Genomic DNA, 13790 nt, shown 5'->3' with positions numbered 1-13790 from the left:
CCCCCCCCCCCCCCCGCGATATCCGGCCTGTGTGACCGGGGCCAAAAAAGAGCATAAATAAGAACACAGAGCCTGCAGAGGCACAAGTGTACATATGTAGGATTCTTGCTGCATGATCTAGAACTTTGGGGGGAAGTGGAGCTCCCGATCACACAGAAAGCGCTATGCATAATACCTGTGTTCACACAGACTCCGTTACATGTTCTGCGAAATGCACACATGCCGGGGAGGAGGCAGGATTTACAGCGCTGCTCTTCCTCCCTTCCCCTTTGCATTCATTCTGCAATGATGAGAGGGAACATTGCATCCCAGGCTGCCTGAATTGCTACTTCTGATGGTCAAGGAACCCTCAGGAACAGAGTGGGGAAGAAGAGGAGGAGGAGATTGAATTGATACCCCATCCTTCACTACCTACACCCTGTGAGGCAGGTGAGAGGTCTTTCCAGAACTGTCCTTGAGAGAACAGCTCTGACAGAACTATGGCTTGCCCAAGGTCATCCAGCCGCTGCAAGTGGAGGAGTGGGGAATCAAACCCGGTTCTCCCAGATTACAGTCCACCAGGGCTCCCTCTAAGCTGTGGGGTCTTGTGAGCAAAAATTTTACTTTGTGAGCTACTGGCATTAAAGTTGTGGGCGAGCGATTTGGCTGCTGCATAAATTAGTTTGCTCTGAAGCCATCCTTCTTGAGCTAAGACAAAAAAGTGTGAGCTGGAGGCTAAAAAACTGTGAGCTAGCTCACACTAACTCAGCTTAGAGGGAACACTGCAGTCCACTCAACACACTTAACCACTACACCAGACTGGCTCTCTTCAGGCAATGAGTACCCCAAGGGCTGTGGCCCTCAAGAACACCTTTGAAAGGGACTCGGGAGGCTGAAGAGGGAAGCAGGATCCATCCGCTTCACAAATGTGTTCCTCACGGGACCCATCGGGTTTTCATCTTTCTTTCTTCTTCTTTTTTTTGCTATGATATTTTTGCTTATCATTGATCCCCCGCTTTTGGTTACAGTGTGTGTCTCGAATGGAAAAACCTATTCCCACGGGGAATCCTGGCACCCGAACCTCCGGTCCTACGGGATTGTGGAATGCGTCTTGTGCACTTGCAACGTGACCAAGCCAGAGTGCAAGAAAATCAGTTGCCCAGATCGATATCCCTGCAAGCAGCCAAGGAAGATCGAAGGGAAGTGCTGTAAAGTCTGCACAGGTAGGCATCGCGTCTCGCTTGGGGCTCCCAGCTCTGGGTTGGAAAATTCCTGGAGATGTTGGGGGCGGATTCTGGGGAGGGTGGGGAGGGGCCTCAGCAGGGTATAATGCCAGACCCCACCCTCCAAAGCGGCCATTCCCCCCATGGAAACTGATCCCTGGAGGCTGGAGGTCTGCAGTAATACCAGGAGATCTCCATGCCCCACCCAGAGGTTGGCATCCCTATCTGGCAGCGCTGACATCTGAAGCAAAGACCTACTGGATCATTCTGTCTATCCATCCTTATAGGGCTCTTTTTGTAGAAAAAGCCCAGCAGGAACGCATTAGCATAATAGGCCACACCCAAGAGCAGAAACTCATTAGCATAATAGGCCACACCCCTGACAGCACAGCTCATTAGCACATTAGGCCGCACCCCCATGTTACCAGAAGTGTGGTCATCCAGCCACACCCACCTTTTGCTTCTTATTCTGTTGACCTTGTTTGCTGTCAAAGCCCAGGGCTTCTTTTGTAGCAGGAACCCCTTTGCATGTTAGGCCACACACCCCTAATGTAGCCAATCCTAATGAGTTTCTGCTGTTGGGTGTGGCCTATTATACTAATGAGTTCCTGCTTGGCGTGGCCAACTCGGGAGCCAGCCGGAACTCCGTTCCTGTGCGTTCCTGCCCCAAAATAGCCCTGCATTCTTATCCTGATCTTCCTCTAAGGACCCCGGCAGCAAACAGGGTTCTCCTTTCCTCAGTTTATCCTCACAACAACCCTGTGGGTAGGTTAGGCTGAAAAAGAAAGTGAGTGGCCCAACCTCAGCTGGTGGCCTTCATGGCTGAGAGGGAAACTGAATCCGGGACTCCCAGATCCTAGTCTGATGCGCTAACCCACCACAGTTTGGTGTAGTGGTTAAGAGAGCGGACTCTAATCTGGGAGAACCGGGTTTGATTCCCCACTACTCCACATGCAGCTGCTGGTCTGACTTTGGGTCAGTCACAAGTTCTCTCAGAGCTGTTCTGTCAAGAGCAGTCCTCTAAAGAGCTCTCTCAGCCCCATGTACCTCACAGGATGTCTCTTGTGGGAAGGGAAAGGAGATTGTAAGCCACTCTGAGACTCTTCTTCTTCTTCTTCCTATACCGAGTCCATTGGCTGATTTCATGAGTCATAAACCTATAACTGGAAGGAAGGAAGGCTGTTTCATTTGGGGTAACAGAAATGCCGGTTTCTTGAAAGATAGATAGCTGTTGTAGATTTTCCGGGCTGTATGGCCGTGGTCTTGCCATTGTAGGACCTGACGTTTTGCCAGTAGCTGTGACTGGCATCCTCTGTGTGTCACAGAGAGTCCTCCATCTTTCTGTGTTATGCCTCTGAGGATGGCCAAACAACCCGGAAAAATTTGCAACAGCGAATGAACTCTGGCCGTGAAAGTCTTCGACAACATCTTGAAAGATAGATTAAGGGGGTTTCCCCATGAAGTGAGTACTGATTGATTCAAAAAAGGTATGAATTTTTGATGCCATGAGAACATTAGGGGGAGTATGTTCTTCCTCTTTATGAGAGTTTGATGTTACTTTTTCAGCCCAGATTTAATGATGTCCGTCTTTCTAAATGCCAAATCTTAATCCAACCTTCTAGAGCTGCTCAGAAATATTAAAAAGTTGCAGATGCAAATATTGGCCTGAACTGTGCAGTGATTGGCAGCAAGAGCAATGTGAGGGTTGCCAACTCCGGGTTGGAAAATTCCTGGAAACTTCGGGGTGATGCCTGAGTAAGGTTGCCAGGTCTGGGTTGGGGAATTCCTGGAGATTTGGGGGGGCAGAACCTGTGGAGGGCACCGTTTGGGGAGGGGAGGGACCTCAGCGGGGTATACTGCCATAGAGCCCACCCTGTAAAGCCGCCACTTTCTCCAAGTGAATTTATCTCTGTCACCTGGAGATAAAGTCTAATACTGGGAGGTCTCCAGCCACCACCTGGAGGTTGGCAACCCTAAGCTTTGCAGTCTCCAGTATTTAACCCTAAGCTATGCAGTCTCCAGTATTTAAAGTCACTCCAGTATGGCTCCCACCAGAATGTCTTTGTAGACAGACTCAGAATATATATTCATTGCAGGGCTCTTTTTGTAGAAAAAGCCCAGCAGGAACTCATTAGCATAATAGGTCACACCCAACAGCAGAAACTCATTAGCACATTAGGCCACACCCCCATGTTACCAGAAGTGTGGTCATCCAGCCACACCCACCATTCCCTTCTTATTCTGTTTACTTTGTTGTCAAAACCCAGGGCCTTTTTTTGTAGCAGGAACTCCTTTGCATGTTAGGCCACACACCCCTAATTGTAGCCAATCCTAATGAGTTTCTGCTGTTGGGTGTGACCTATTATGCTAATGAGTTCCTGCTGGGCGTGGCCAACTCAGGAGCCAGCCGGAACTCCGTTCCTGTACGTTCCTGCCCAAAAATAGCCCTGCATTTCAGCATAGGGCAGTTTCAGATCTGAGACACACACATACACACACACACCCCGTTCTGGACGCATGCCCTTCTTCTCTTACAGAAGAAACTGAAAATCAGAACCTGGACCACAAAGATTATTTCTGCGGTGAAGAGACCCTTCCTGTCTACGAAGCCCTTTACACAGAGGACGGAGAAACCATCCGAAAGATAGCAGTGAAGACAGAGAAGCCGCCACAGGTAGAAATCCACATGTGGACGATTAGGAAAGGTGAGTTGTTTCAACTCCTCCCATAGTAAGCGTTGGTTATTTCTGAACAGAGTTGCCCTGAAGCTCACACATACGCTTTGGCCATGCTGTCTGGCCTAGCCATTAGTTGCCCCCAAATCCAGAGGCAGTCAGTCCTCAGGGAGACCAGCAGGATTGCCCCAACTTGCCCTGTTCCCAATATCTATGTGACTGGGACAAATTGGATCCTCTGAATAGAATCCCCCCAATCAGGCCTGATCAGCATGCGGAGGGCAGGAAGGAAACAACCGGGTACAGTACCACTCCCCCCCAATAGATCCCAGTTGTAATCCCTGGCATCTCCAGCTGAAAGGACCAGGCAGTAGGTGATGTGAAAGGCCTCCACCAGCAGGCCCATAGCCACGAGGGAGCCTTTAGGGGCAATGCCCCCCAGAGCGAGCCACCGCCAGTCTGAGTAGAAAATCCTGACCTTGATGGATCAACAGTCTGATTCAGTAGAAGGCAGCTTCATGTGTTCATGTAAGGGATGTTTCACTGACCTAAAGATGTGTTCCTGTGCATTGGTAAGATCCCAACTAAAGAATCCCGATACAGCCGTATGTACAATCGGTTTCAGAAGGCATCCACGTTGGTCTGCAGTAGATTCAAGTCCAGCACCACCTCGGAGACCAAGAAGATTTGGGACAAGTTTTGATAAGTCAGGAGGTCCTTATACATGCCTATCCTCATTACATGACAGCACAGTAGATTATTTACACTTGATCTTAACCAAAAGGCTGAGAAGACACTCCCGCTCTCTCGCAGGCAAAGAATCTGCCTTTTACGAAATTTGCTATCGAATAGCCGGGCAGAAGTTACTTATCGGGTAGCTAGGTTCGGATGGCTTGCCCTAAGAATGAGAAAATCTATAGTTGCTCGAAAAGAGGAGAATTAAGATTAAGTTTTATTAATTTTAAACATTATGGTTTTTATGGTGTTTTTATAACCAGTCTTAAAATTCTGTTCCTATTTTAATGTGACATCTTTTACCCCCGTTACAAAGTGACATTGTTTTATGTGTTGGTCAATGACCGTGGATAAAACTTATCTATCCACTAGTTGACAATAGATTATTTAGCTGTTTCACCTGCACTTTTAGACCAAGTGGACTATTTTGATGTTAGTGATAGTCCAACTAGTGATCATTGTCCCCTAAAGCTAGTATTAAATGTTAAGAGTGGTGTTCTTTTGGCCTCTACATCTGACCCCACTGACTCTACATTTATTCCCTGGCTACAGGAGACGTAGGTGGTCAGAACAGTTAGAAAAAACAGTAGAGGTTGCTTTGGAGAGTGCTGATATTAAGGACAGGAGACAAATTCTATCAGGATCAGATGCGAATATTATTCAACACTACGAAGAGAGTGTACAAGATATAAAGCTCTTGCTTATCAATGATAGACCCCCCCAAATACCCCTGTTCTACAAATGGGTGGTACGACTCGGAATGTAGAAACTTTAAGAAACTAATAATCAAAACAAATGAGATTAACGAGACAAAGTAAAGAGCCCCACCAGCTCCAACAATTAAACACACTTAGATCCCAGTATAAGAGCCTGCTTAAAAAGAAAAAACCGCTCACGCTAACAAGATTTGGCGGGTACGAGCTTTGAGAGTCGAAGCACCTGACAAGGGAAGGTTTGACCCTCAAAAGCTTAGATCCCAGAAATCTTATCCGTCTCTAAGATGCTGCTGGGCTCAAAGCTGGCCGTTCATGTGCAATCAGATGGCCCCGCTGCAGTGTTTTTGCCGATGTGCACGTGCTAGAAAAATGCTCTTGAATGGGAGAAACCATAAACATCCAGAGACTGTATAAAATTGGGGATGGGGCGTGGGGAACCAGACTAGAGAATTCTTCTTGCATTGGTTCCGCTTCAGAAACAGAACCTGGCACTCCAGAGCGCGTAAGCTTAGGGAGAGGTTTAGAAGAAGAGACTTTCAGATAGATCTTTAGCAGTGCTTTCCTAATTGCTTTGCTGCAGGAGTCCTAAGTCGTTTCGATACAGAGAAAGTATCCCAGATGGAGTTTGATGGACTTCCTCACTTCAAGCAGATCACAAGGACCACTCTGAGTAAGTCAAGCTTTTCCACTGGATTTTTCTCAGAAACTTTCACATGTGCACACAAACGTATCTACAGGCCAACCCCTTCTTGAGAGCAAGACCCACGAAGTAGATCTCAGTTGAATTGTGAGTAGATCTGCTTAAGCTTGCACTGTTAAATCAGTTTGGTGTAGTGGTTTGGAGCGTGGAATCTAATCTGGGAGAACCAGGTTTGATTCCCCACTCCTCCACATGCAGCTGCTGGTGTGACCTTGGGTCAGTCACAAGTTCTCTCAGAGCTGCCCTCTCACGAGCAGCTCTCAAGAGAGCTCTCTCAGCCCCACCTACCTAACAGGGTGTCTGTTGTGGGGAGGGGAAGGGAAAGGAGTTTGTAAGCCGCTCTGAGACTCCTTCGGGTAGTGAAGGGCAGGGTATAAATGCAATCTCCTCCTCCTCTTCTTCTTCCTCCTCCTCCTCCTCTTCTTCCAGTTGCAGTAGATTTGCTACCGTCTCTGAAAGGTATTAGCCACATTGGTCTAAAAGAAAAATCCAAAAACCCAGAAAACACAACCCCCCCCCCCAAATACCTTTTAATTTGTGGTGGTGGTGAGAAGTGCCATCAAGACTCAGCTGATTTATGGCAACTCCACATGGGGATTTCAAGACAAGAGACAAACACGAGTGGTTTGCCATGGTCAGTGTTCCCTCTAAGCTGAGTTAGTGTGAGCTAGCTCACAGTTTTTTAGCCTCCGGCTCACACTTTTTTGTCTCAGCTCAGGAAAGATAGCTCCAGAGCAAACTAATTAATGCAGTAGCCAAATTGCTCGCTCACAACTTTAATGCCAGTAGCTCACAAAGGAGAATTTTTGCTCACAAGACTCCACAGCTGCGGGAACGTTGGCCATGGCCTGCCTCCACATCCTGGTATTCCATGGAGGTCTCCTATCCAAATCCTAGCCAGGGTTGGTCCTGCTTCGCTGCTGAGACCTGATGAGATCGGGCCAGTCTGGGCCATCCAGATCAGACTAATTAGGACCCAACCGAATGACACATAACAGGGCGCAAGCTTTTTTGTTCTCCAGAAGTCTTCTTCAGGCTGGACGGGACTATTAACGCATACACACATAGCATACACTGAGGAAAAAGAAGACGCCAGGACATGACGCAAAGTCCTGTTGCAGTCTGTTTCTGTGCTGTACTCAGATGTTAGACACATTTGTCAAAATCCATCGCCTTAAACGAACAGCTGTGGGGCCTGCCTGTGTGTCACACTCTTCCCAGGCCCACCTTCTGTCCTGTCAGACCAGACGTGCTCCGTGAGTTCCATGGTCCAACAATTCTCAGGGTCCGTGGGGGCCCGGTTCAGTTCAGGCCCAAACTGGTAGGCAGAGGGGGCTTAAGCTTCTCCGCCTCACCACGCTCCTGACCTGGAAGAGCCTCAGGAGCCACGATTTGCCCCGATGGGGACACTTACTTGTGGCACATCAGCACATGTAAGTTTCCCCAGTGGGACAGGGAGCTTCCAGCTTTTCAGAGTCCTCTTCCCGTGCGTCAGAGCCCCACACTCAGCTGGGGGGTCCCACTTTCCAGAGAATTAAGTTTCAAAAGTCGCGGGTTGCACTAAAAACAAAAATCTCAGCACATCTCTGGTTTGACAGGGGGTGGGCTAGACCCCGAAAGGATGCAGGGTAGGGGTCCCCAACCTTTCTTCAGCCTGCGGGCACATCTGGAATGTTAAGAAGAGGGGGCGAGCAAGACCCTAAAAACAACTTCCACTGGAGGTGGAGCCAAACATAAAAATGGCTTCCACGGGAGGCGGCGCCAAATGGAATACCTCTCCCCTCACACCTCCTGGGGAGAAGAAAAGCCTGAAGGGGGATGGAACCACCCACTGACTCAGGAAAGCCCGGGGGCTGACTCATCCCCCTCATATTCCAGTGGAAAATCCGTTCATTTGAAACGAAAGCCTGAAGTAACAAGCCCTGCCTTACAATAGCTCCACCCAGGGGTCATTTCCTGCAGGAGCGCACAGGAGCGGAGCTCCGGCAGTAAAGAGCCCAGGGGGCGGGTACATGCAACAAGCCCCACCCCCTGCTCCCAGGAGCCCTCAGTCAGAGCAAGAAGCAGCCAGGTAGGCTGCAGAGCCCCCTCCCCTGACCCAAAACAGCCCAGTGGCACCTTTAAGACCAAGTTTTATTCAGGTACAAGCTCTCCCTCCTCTGCAAGGACAGATTTGCACGCCCCCCCCCCAATAGCTAGCAATCCAAAACAGTCCAGTGGAGCCTGAGCGGTGGGCGTTGCCTTCTGACACACTTCCAGTGATGTCAGGGGGTGTGGCATATGCAAATAAGTTATGCTAATGAATTGTGCTAATGAGCTCCTGCACCTCTTTTTCTACGAAATGACCCCTGGCTCCACCCACCTTCTGGAAAGCTTAGCGGGCGCCAAGGGAAATACTGGTGGGCACCATGGGAACCACACTGAACCCTGCTGCTGTTAAGGCCCAGACAGGCCCAGACTTGCCTTGTCACTCTCATGTTGCAAGACTGGCCGTATCAAGAGCATCTGAGAGCGCCACGCTGGGAACCATTTCTAGCCTTAATTTCATGAGTCTGAATGGCGGGTCTGTTTGCCAGGAAGACAATCCCTTGATTCACTTCAGCCTCCGATGTGTTTATATGTTCAAGGAGCGAGTCAAAAGCTGAAACGCACCGAGCGTCAAGAATCACTGGCAAAATCCGGTGCTGTTTAGTGGGTCTCTTTTTTCATCCCAGGAATCTCGGATATGCAGAGGGGGGCGGAGGGCATGCTTTTCTAGGGCCACACGGTAACCTGACCGGAGGTAGTCAGCAAAGGGGCGAGCCTGAACTAACCCCGAGTTTCTTTACCTGTGCTGCCAGAGGCCAGTACCTGCAGATTACAAACCTCTCCGTTTTGGATAGAATAGCCTGGACCTAAGTCCTCAAATACATGGACTTTGGATATTCGAGGAACAGAGCTCCCAGAGTTTTTTTGGAATCAGGTGGGGGAGGGGGCCGGCGTCTGATCAGAACCATAAGGTGACACACAAGGCACTCCGGGGCAAGTGATGCTCTGTCTTCTTGGTGCTTGGGGGGCGTCAACAGTGGGAGGGCTTCGAATGTCCTGGCCCCACTGGTGGACCTCCTGATGGCACCTGGTATTTCTGGCCACTGTGTGATACAGAGTGTTGGACTGGATGGGCCTTTGGCCTGATCCAACATTGGCATCTCTTATGTTCTTATGTTCTTATTAACCACCTCCATGCTGTTTTCCTGACTTGAAATGTCCCCTCTATGTGCCAATGAGGTTAACATACAGCTACCAGTGTCCCTATGTTTGCCTGTTGGGACAAATAGCAGCTTCTAGGGACGAGCTGCCAATCTCCCGGGGGGGGGTGTGGCTCTGGAGATCTCCAGAATTACAACTGGTCACCAGTGTTCCCTCTAAGCTGAGTTAGTGTGAGCAACCTCACAGTTCTTTAGCCTCCGGTTCACACATTTTTGTCTTGGCTCAGGAAGGAGGGCTCCAGAGCAAACTAATTAATGCAGCAGCCAAATCACTCGCTCACAACTTTCATGCCAGTAGCTCACCAAGACGAATTTTTGCTCACAAGACTCCACGGCTTAGAGAGAGCACTGCTGGTCACCAGACTACATAAGTTGCTTATTCATTATTTACATATTTATTTAAAATGTTTGTTCCACTTCTCCTAGAGAAAATGGCTTCTTTGGAAGTTGTTTTCTGTTGCCTCAGAAAGTCGGACCAGAACCAATGGGTTGAAATTAAATCAGAAGCGTTTCCAGCTAAACATTAGGGAGAACTTCCTGACAGTCAGAGCAGTTCCGCAGTGGAACAGGCTTCCTCGGGAGGTGGTAGTGAGCTCTCCTTCTTTGGAGGTTTTCAAGCAGAGGCTAGATGGCCATCTGACAGCAGTGCTGATTCTGTGAACTTGGGGAGATAATGAGAGGGAGGGGCAGGAAGGGTTGCCTCAGTGCTTAGTTCTTGTGGCCCTTTTTTACACGCCCAGGGAAATGCTTATTGCCACTTTGGGGTCAGGAAGCAATTTTTTGGTCATCTTCTGGGCGTGGAACGGCAGTCACTGGGGGTGTGGAGGGGGAGGTATTTGTGACTCTCCTGCATTGGGCAGAGGGTTGGACTAGATGACCCTGGAGGTCCCTTCCAACTCTATGGTTCTGTGATTCTAGGTGGACTTCATGGCAGTATGCCCTACCAAGGTCCCTCCCCTCCCTAAACCCCCCTGTCAGGATCCACCCTCAAATCTAAAGGTATTTCCAAACCTGGAGTTGGCAACCCTATTCTGGGGCCATTTCAGTTCAGGAAAATAATGTGTGTGGGGGGGTCTTAGCCCCCTCCTCTTCAATCGTGCCAGGTTCTCATGAGAACCAAACTTCTGCATCCCTGATTTTTAGACACAAATGCTGGGAGTTCTACTTGCCATGCTTTTGCATGGCATGGGAACACAGACGTGCCGGCTTTGGCTGGTTCCATCATGTTGCCCTTGCCACAGGGCACCAGCTGGGTCCCTGCAGAGAAAGAGCCTTTGTCGAGGAAACCTGAGATTTGAATTGTCATCTACAAGCCAACTCCTGCTTTTACATGCCACCTTTAGCTCAAAGAAACCCTGGTTTCTTAGGATCTCTGAATTGGGCCGTTGTGCCGGAGGCGATTTTAGTTGCTACGAAAGTGTTAGGCCTTCAGTTGAGCTATTTGTGTGGTGGTCCATTCACAAAGGTTGCTGGTCCTCCCTGGCCACTGGTGAAGGACGGAGAGGGGCCGTAGGGTTGCCAGCTCCAGGTTGGGAAACTCCTGGAGATTTGGGGGTGGAGCCTGGGGAGGCCAGGGACCTCAGTGGGGTACAAGGCCATCCAGTCCACCCTCCAGAGCATCCATTTTCTCCAGGGGAACTGATCTCTGGAGTCTGGAGACGAGCTGTAATTCAGGGTAAGAGAAGAGTCAACTGTACATATAAGAATTTTCCGTTCCGTTAACACCTCCATTCTGTAATGTAGTCGTAAGTGGGTACCTAGCCTACTCGTACGCTGAGGTCCCTAAGTTACAGCTGCCTACTTTCTGTTTACCCATCAATCAGTCCAATAGAATCAGCTACTTACGAGCCCCACCTGGAGGCTGGCATCCTCACCCCTTTACACATGCGAGGCATGGCTTGATGGTCCAGGTCATCAACTGATGTGCTCAAAAGAACAAAAAAAGGCCTCACGGATCTCACGGGGGAGAGATAGGAAGGTCTGGAACCTTCTCCCCAAACCTTTTGGAATCCTGCAGGGCTTGCAAGCAAGGCTCCCTCTAAGCTGTGGAGTCTTCTGAGCAGAAATTCTCCTTTGTGAGCTACCGGCATTAAAGCTGTGAGCCAGCGATTTGGCTGCTGCATACATTAGTTTGCTCTGGAGCCCTCCTTCCTGAGCTAAGGCAAAAATGTGTGAGCCGGAGGCTGGAAAACTGTGAGCTAGCTCACACTAACTCAGCTGAGAGGGAACACTGCTTGCAAGCGGCAGCCGTTCCTGCACCGCGGCATCCCTGCGCTGACCTTTCTCTTGAAACTGTAGTGTGTGTTTGTTTGTTTTTAGGTCAGTGGAAAATATTCAGCGAGGGAGAAGCCCAGATCAGCCACATGTGCAGAAGCAGAGTGTGCAGGACTGAACTGGAGGATTTGGTCAAAGTTTTGTATCTCGAGAAGTCTGAAAAGGACCACTGCTAAGAGCGCATCGGAGCGGGGGACCCGAAGGAACCTGGCAAAGGCTGGGATCTGCAGCTGGACCACAGGCATGTCTTACGTGTGCCGCCAGTGCCCTGAAAACCAAACTCATTGTGCGCGTCAATATTCATCTCATGCCCAGTGCAACTTGCTGCTTTACGCCTAGACCTGTGCCAGCCCTGACGATGCTTCTGCAAAAGACGAGGAGGCTCTGAATCACTGGCAGGAACGGAGGGGAGGGTTTATTTTCTACTAGAGGAGCCTTGCTTTGCAGGGTTGAACATGGATAATTTGTGGCAAGCTGGACGGTCCAGAGAAAGATTAATCAATGTGCAGGAGGCGAGGTGGACCATGTCTCGTATAGCCCGGAGATCTCACGTTGGTTTTCCAGCTGGAAAGGAAAACACAAAGCAATTGGTGTTTGTGAGCCCGAAAACGTAAAGCTAGACTGCAAAGTAACAGGCACATTCTGCTTTTAAAGTCAGGGCTAATGACACATGAAGTGCTGATTCATTTAAGACCACACTGATGCTTGGGGGGGGGGGTTTCTTTCAAGAGCAGAGCTTTGGAACGGGAGCGTTAGAGGGGAGAATTGGTAGTGGGTAGAGGGGCTTCTGCGGAGCTGCGGTGGCTCAAGTGGTTAAGACGCTGAACTGCAGGCTGTGGAAGATCGGTAGTTCAGCCATTCGAGACCCAAGTGTGCCGCATGACGGAGTGAGCTCCCATCTCTAGTTCCAGCTTCTGCCAACCTAGCAGTTCGAAAGCAAGAAATTGCAAGTAGTTAAATAGGTACCACTTCGGTGGGAAGGTATCAGCGTTCCGTGCGCCTTGGTGTTTAGTCATGCCGGCCACATGACCACGGAAACGTCTTTGGACAGCGCTGGCTCTTCGGCTTTGGAACAGAGATGAGCACCGCAACCCTAGAGTCGGATTTGCCTGGCTTTCGAGCAAGAGAACCTTTACCTTTGCCTAGAGGGGCTTCTATGCCCCACAAGCACGCGTCTGAAACCCTACGAGTAAGATGTAGCTGAAGGGAGTTATTTTGAATTTGACTGGCTTTCGAGCAAGAGAACCTTACCTTTGCGTGGGGCGATGGCTGGGTGGGGAATTTGGGCTTAAGTACTCTCTTCCACCACCACCACCCCCGTGTTTTTCTGCCCTCCCTTCTCCTCTGCCAAAACCTGCTTTGTTTCTTTAAAACGATGTCATTGGGGTACCGTTACACCACTGAACATATAATGTGCTGTTAGCCCCCTAACTGTTGGATAGCTGAAAGTACAGAGCAGCATGAAGAAGAAAGTACTCTATTTTTTCTAGTCCTGGGGTGAGGGGGAGAAACTTCATTTTGAAAGGGGGTTTTCTCTTTGTGTGCCTCTGGCATGTCTCAGGAGTGAAGCGTGAAAGGCCGGCCCAGGACAGCGAGCCCAAAGCTGCACTCTTGCGGTCCCTTCCGGCATGCCTGTCAGTCAGCAGCTTCCACTGTGAAGTTGGCGACGTTGGCCCACTTGGCAGCCATTGGACTACTCAATGAAGTCGGCTTACCCACATTGGTGCCGTCAAGTCGCAACCAACATCTGGCCACCCCAGCAAGGGGCTTTCAAGGCAAGTGAGAAGCAGAGGTGGCTAGCCATCGCCTTCCTCTGCAGAGCCTTCCTTGGTGGCCTCCCATCCAAGTACTGACCCTGCTTACCTTCTGAGATCTGATATCAGGTTGTACCGTGCCGCCTTGCCTCCCATGATGTAGTTTACTCCCTAGGAAAGAAGGCATTTCACAGTTTAATACAGGCATAAGGGCCGTCAAGTCGCAGCCAATTTATGGCAACCCCAGCAAAGGGCCTTCAAGGCAAGTGAGAAGCAGAGGTGGTTTGCCATGGCCTTCCTCTGCGCAGCCTTTCTTGGTGGTCTCCTATCCAAGTACCAACCCTGCTTAGCTTCCAAGATCTAACACTGTGATATTCCGGCTAACACATTTAGTAAAACATTTTGCATTCAACGTATAACTCTTATATCACATTATAAAGAAGTACTACGAGCACCCGGATATGGGCTCGTTTTGTCAAATCCTTC

General features: G+C 49.7%; 1 protein-coding gene across 1 annotated transcript in view; it reads left to right on the top strand.

Annotated features, from left to right (window-relative positions):
• The window catches only part of CHRDL1 (chordin-like 1), a 90507-nt gene extending 78749 nt beyond the window's left edge, over positions 1-11758 (top strand). Inside the window, exons 8-11 of the mRNA XM_015425874.1 lie at positions 1008-1202; positions 3740-3907; positions 5909-5998; positions 11596-11758. Of these exons, the coding sequence (XP_015281360.1) occupies positions 1008-1202; positions 3740-3907; positions 5909-5998; positions 11596-11726 (584 nt within the window). The 3' untranslated portion in view covers positions 11727-11758. The remainder of the gene's footprint in view (positions 1-1007; positions 1203-3739; positions 3908-5908; positions 5999-11595) is intronic.
• The last annotated feature ends 2032 nt before the right edge of the window (positions 11759-13790 follow it).

The sequence above is a fragment of the Gekko japonicus genome, unplaced genomic scaffold (assembly GCF_001447785.1).
Source record: "Gekko japonicus isolate JY-2015 unplaced genomic scaffold, Gekko_japonicus_V1.1 scaffold2632, whole genome shotgun sequence".
NCBI classification, from domain to species: Eukaryota; Metazoa; Chordata; class Lepidosauria; order Squamata; family Gekkonidae; genus Gekko; species Gekko japonicus.
Note: the sequence above shows the minus strand (reverse complement) of the source record. Positions and strands in the feature narration are given on the sequence as shown.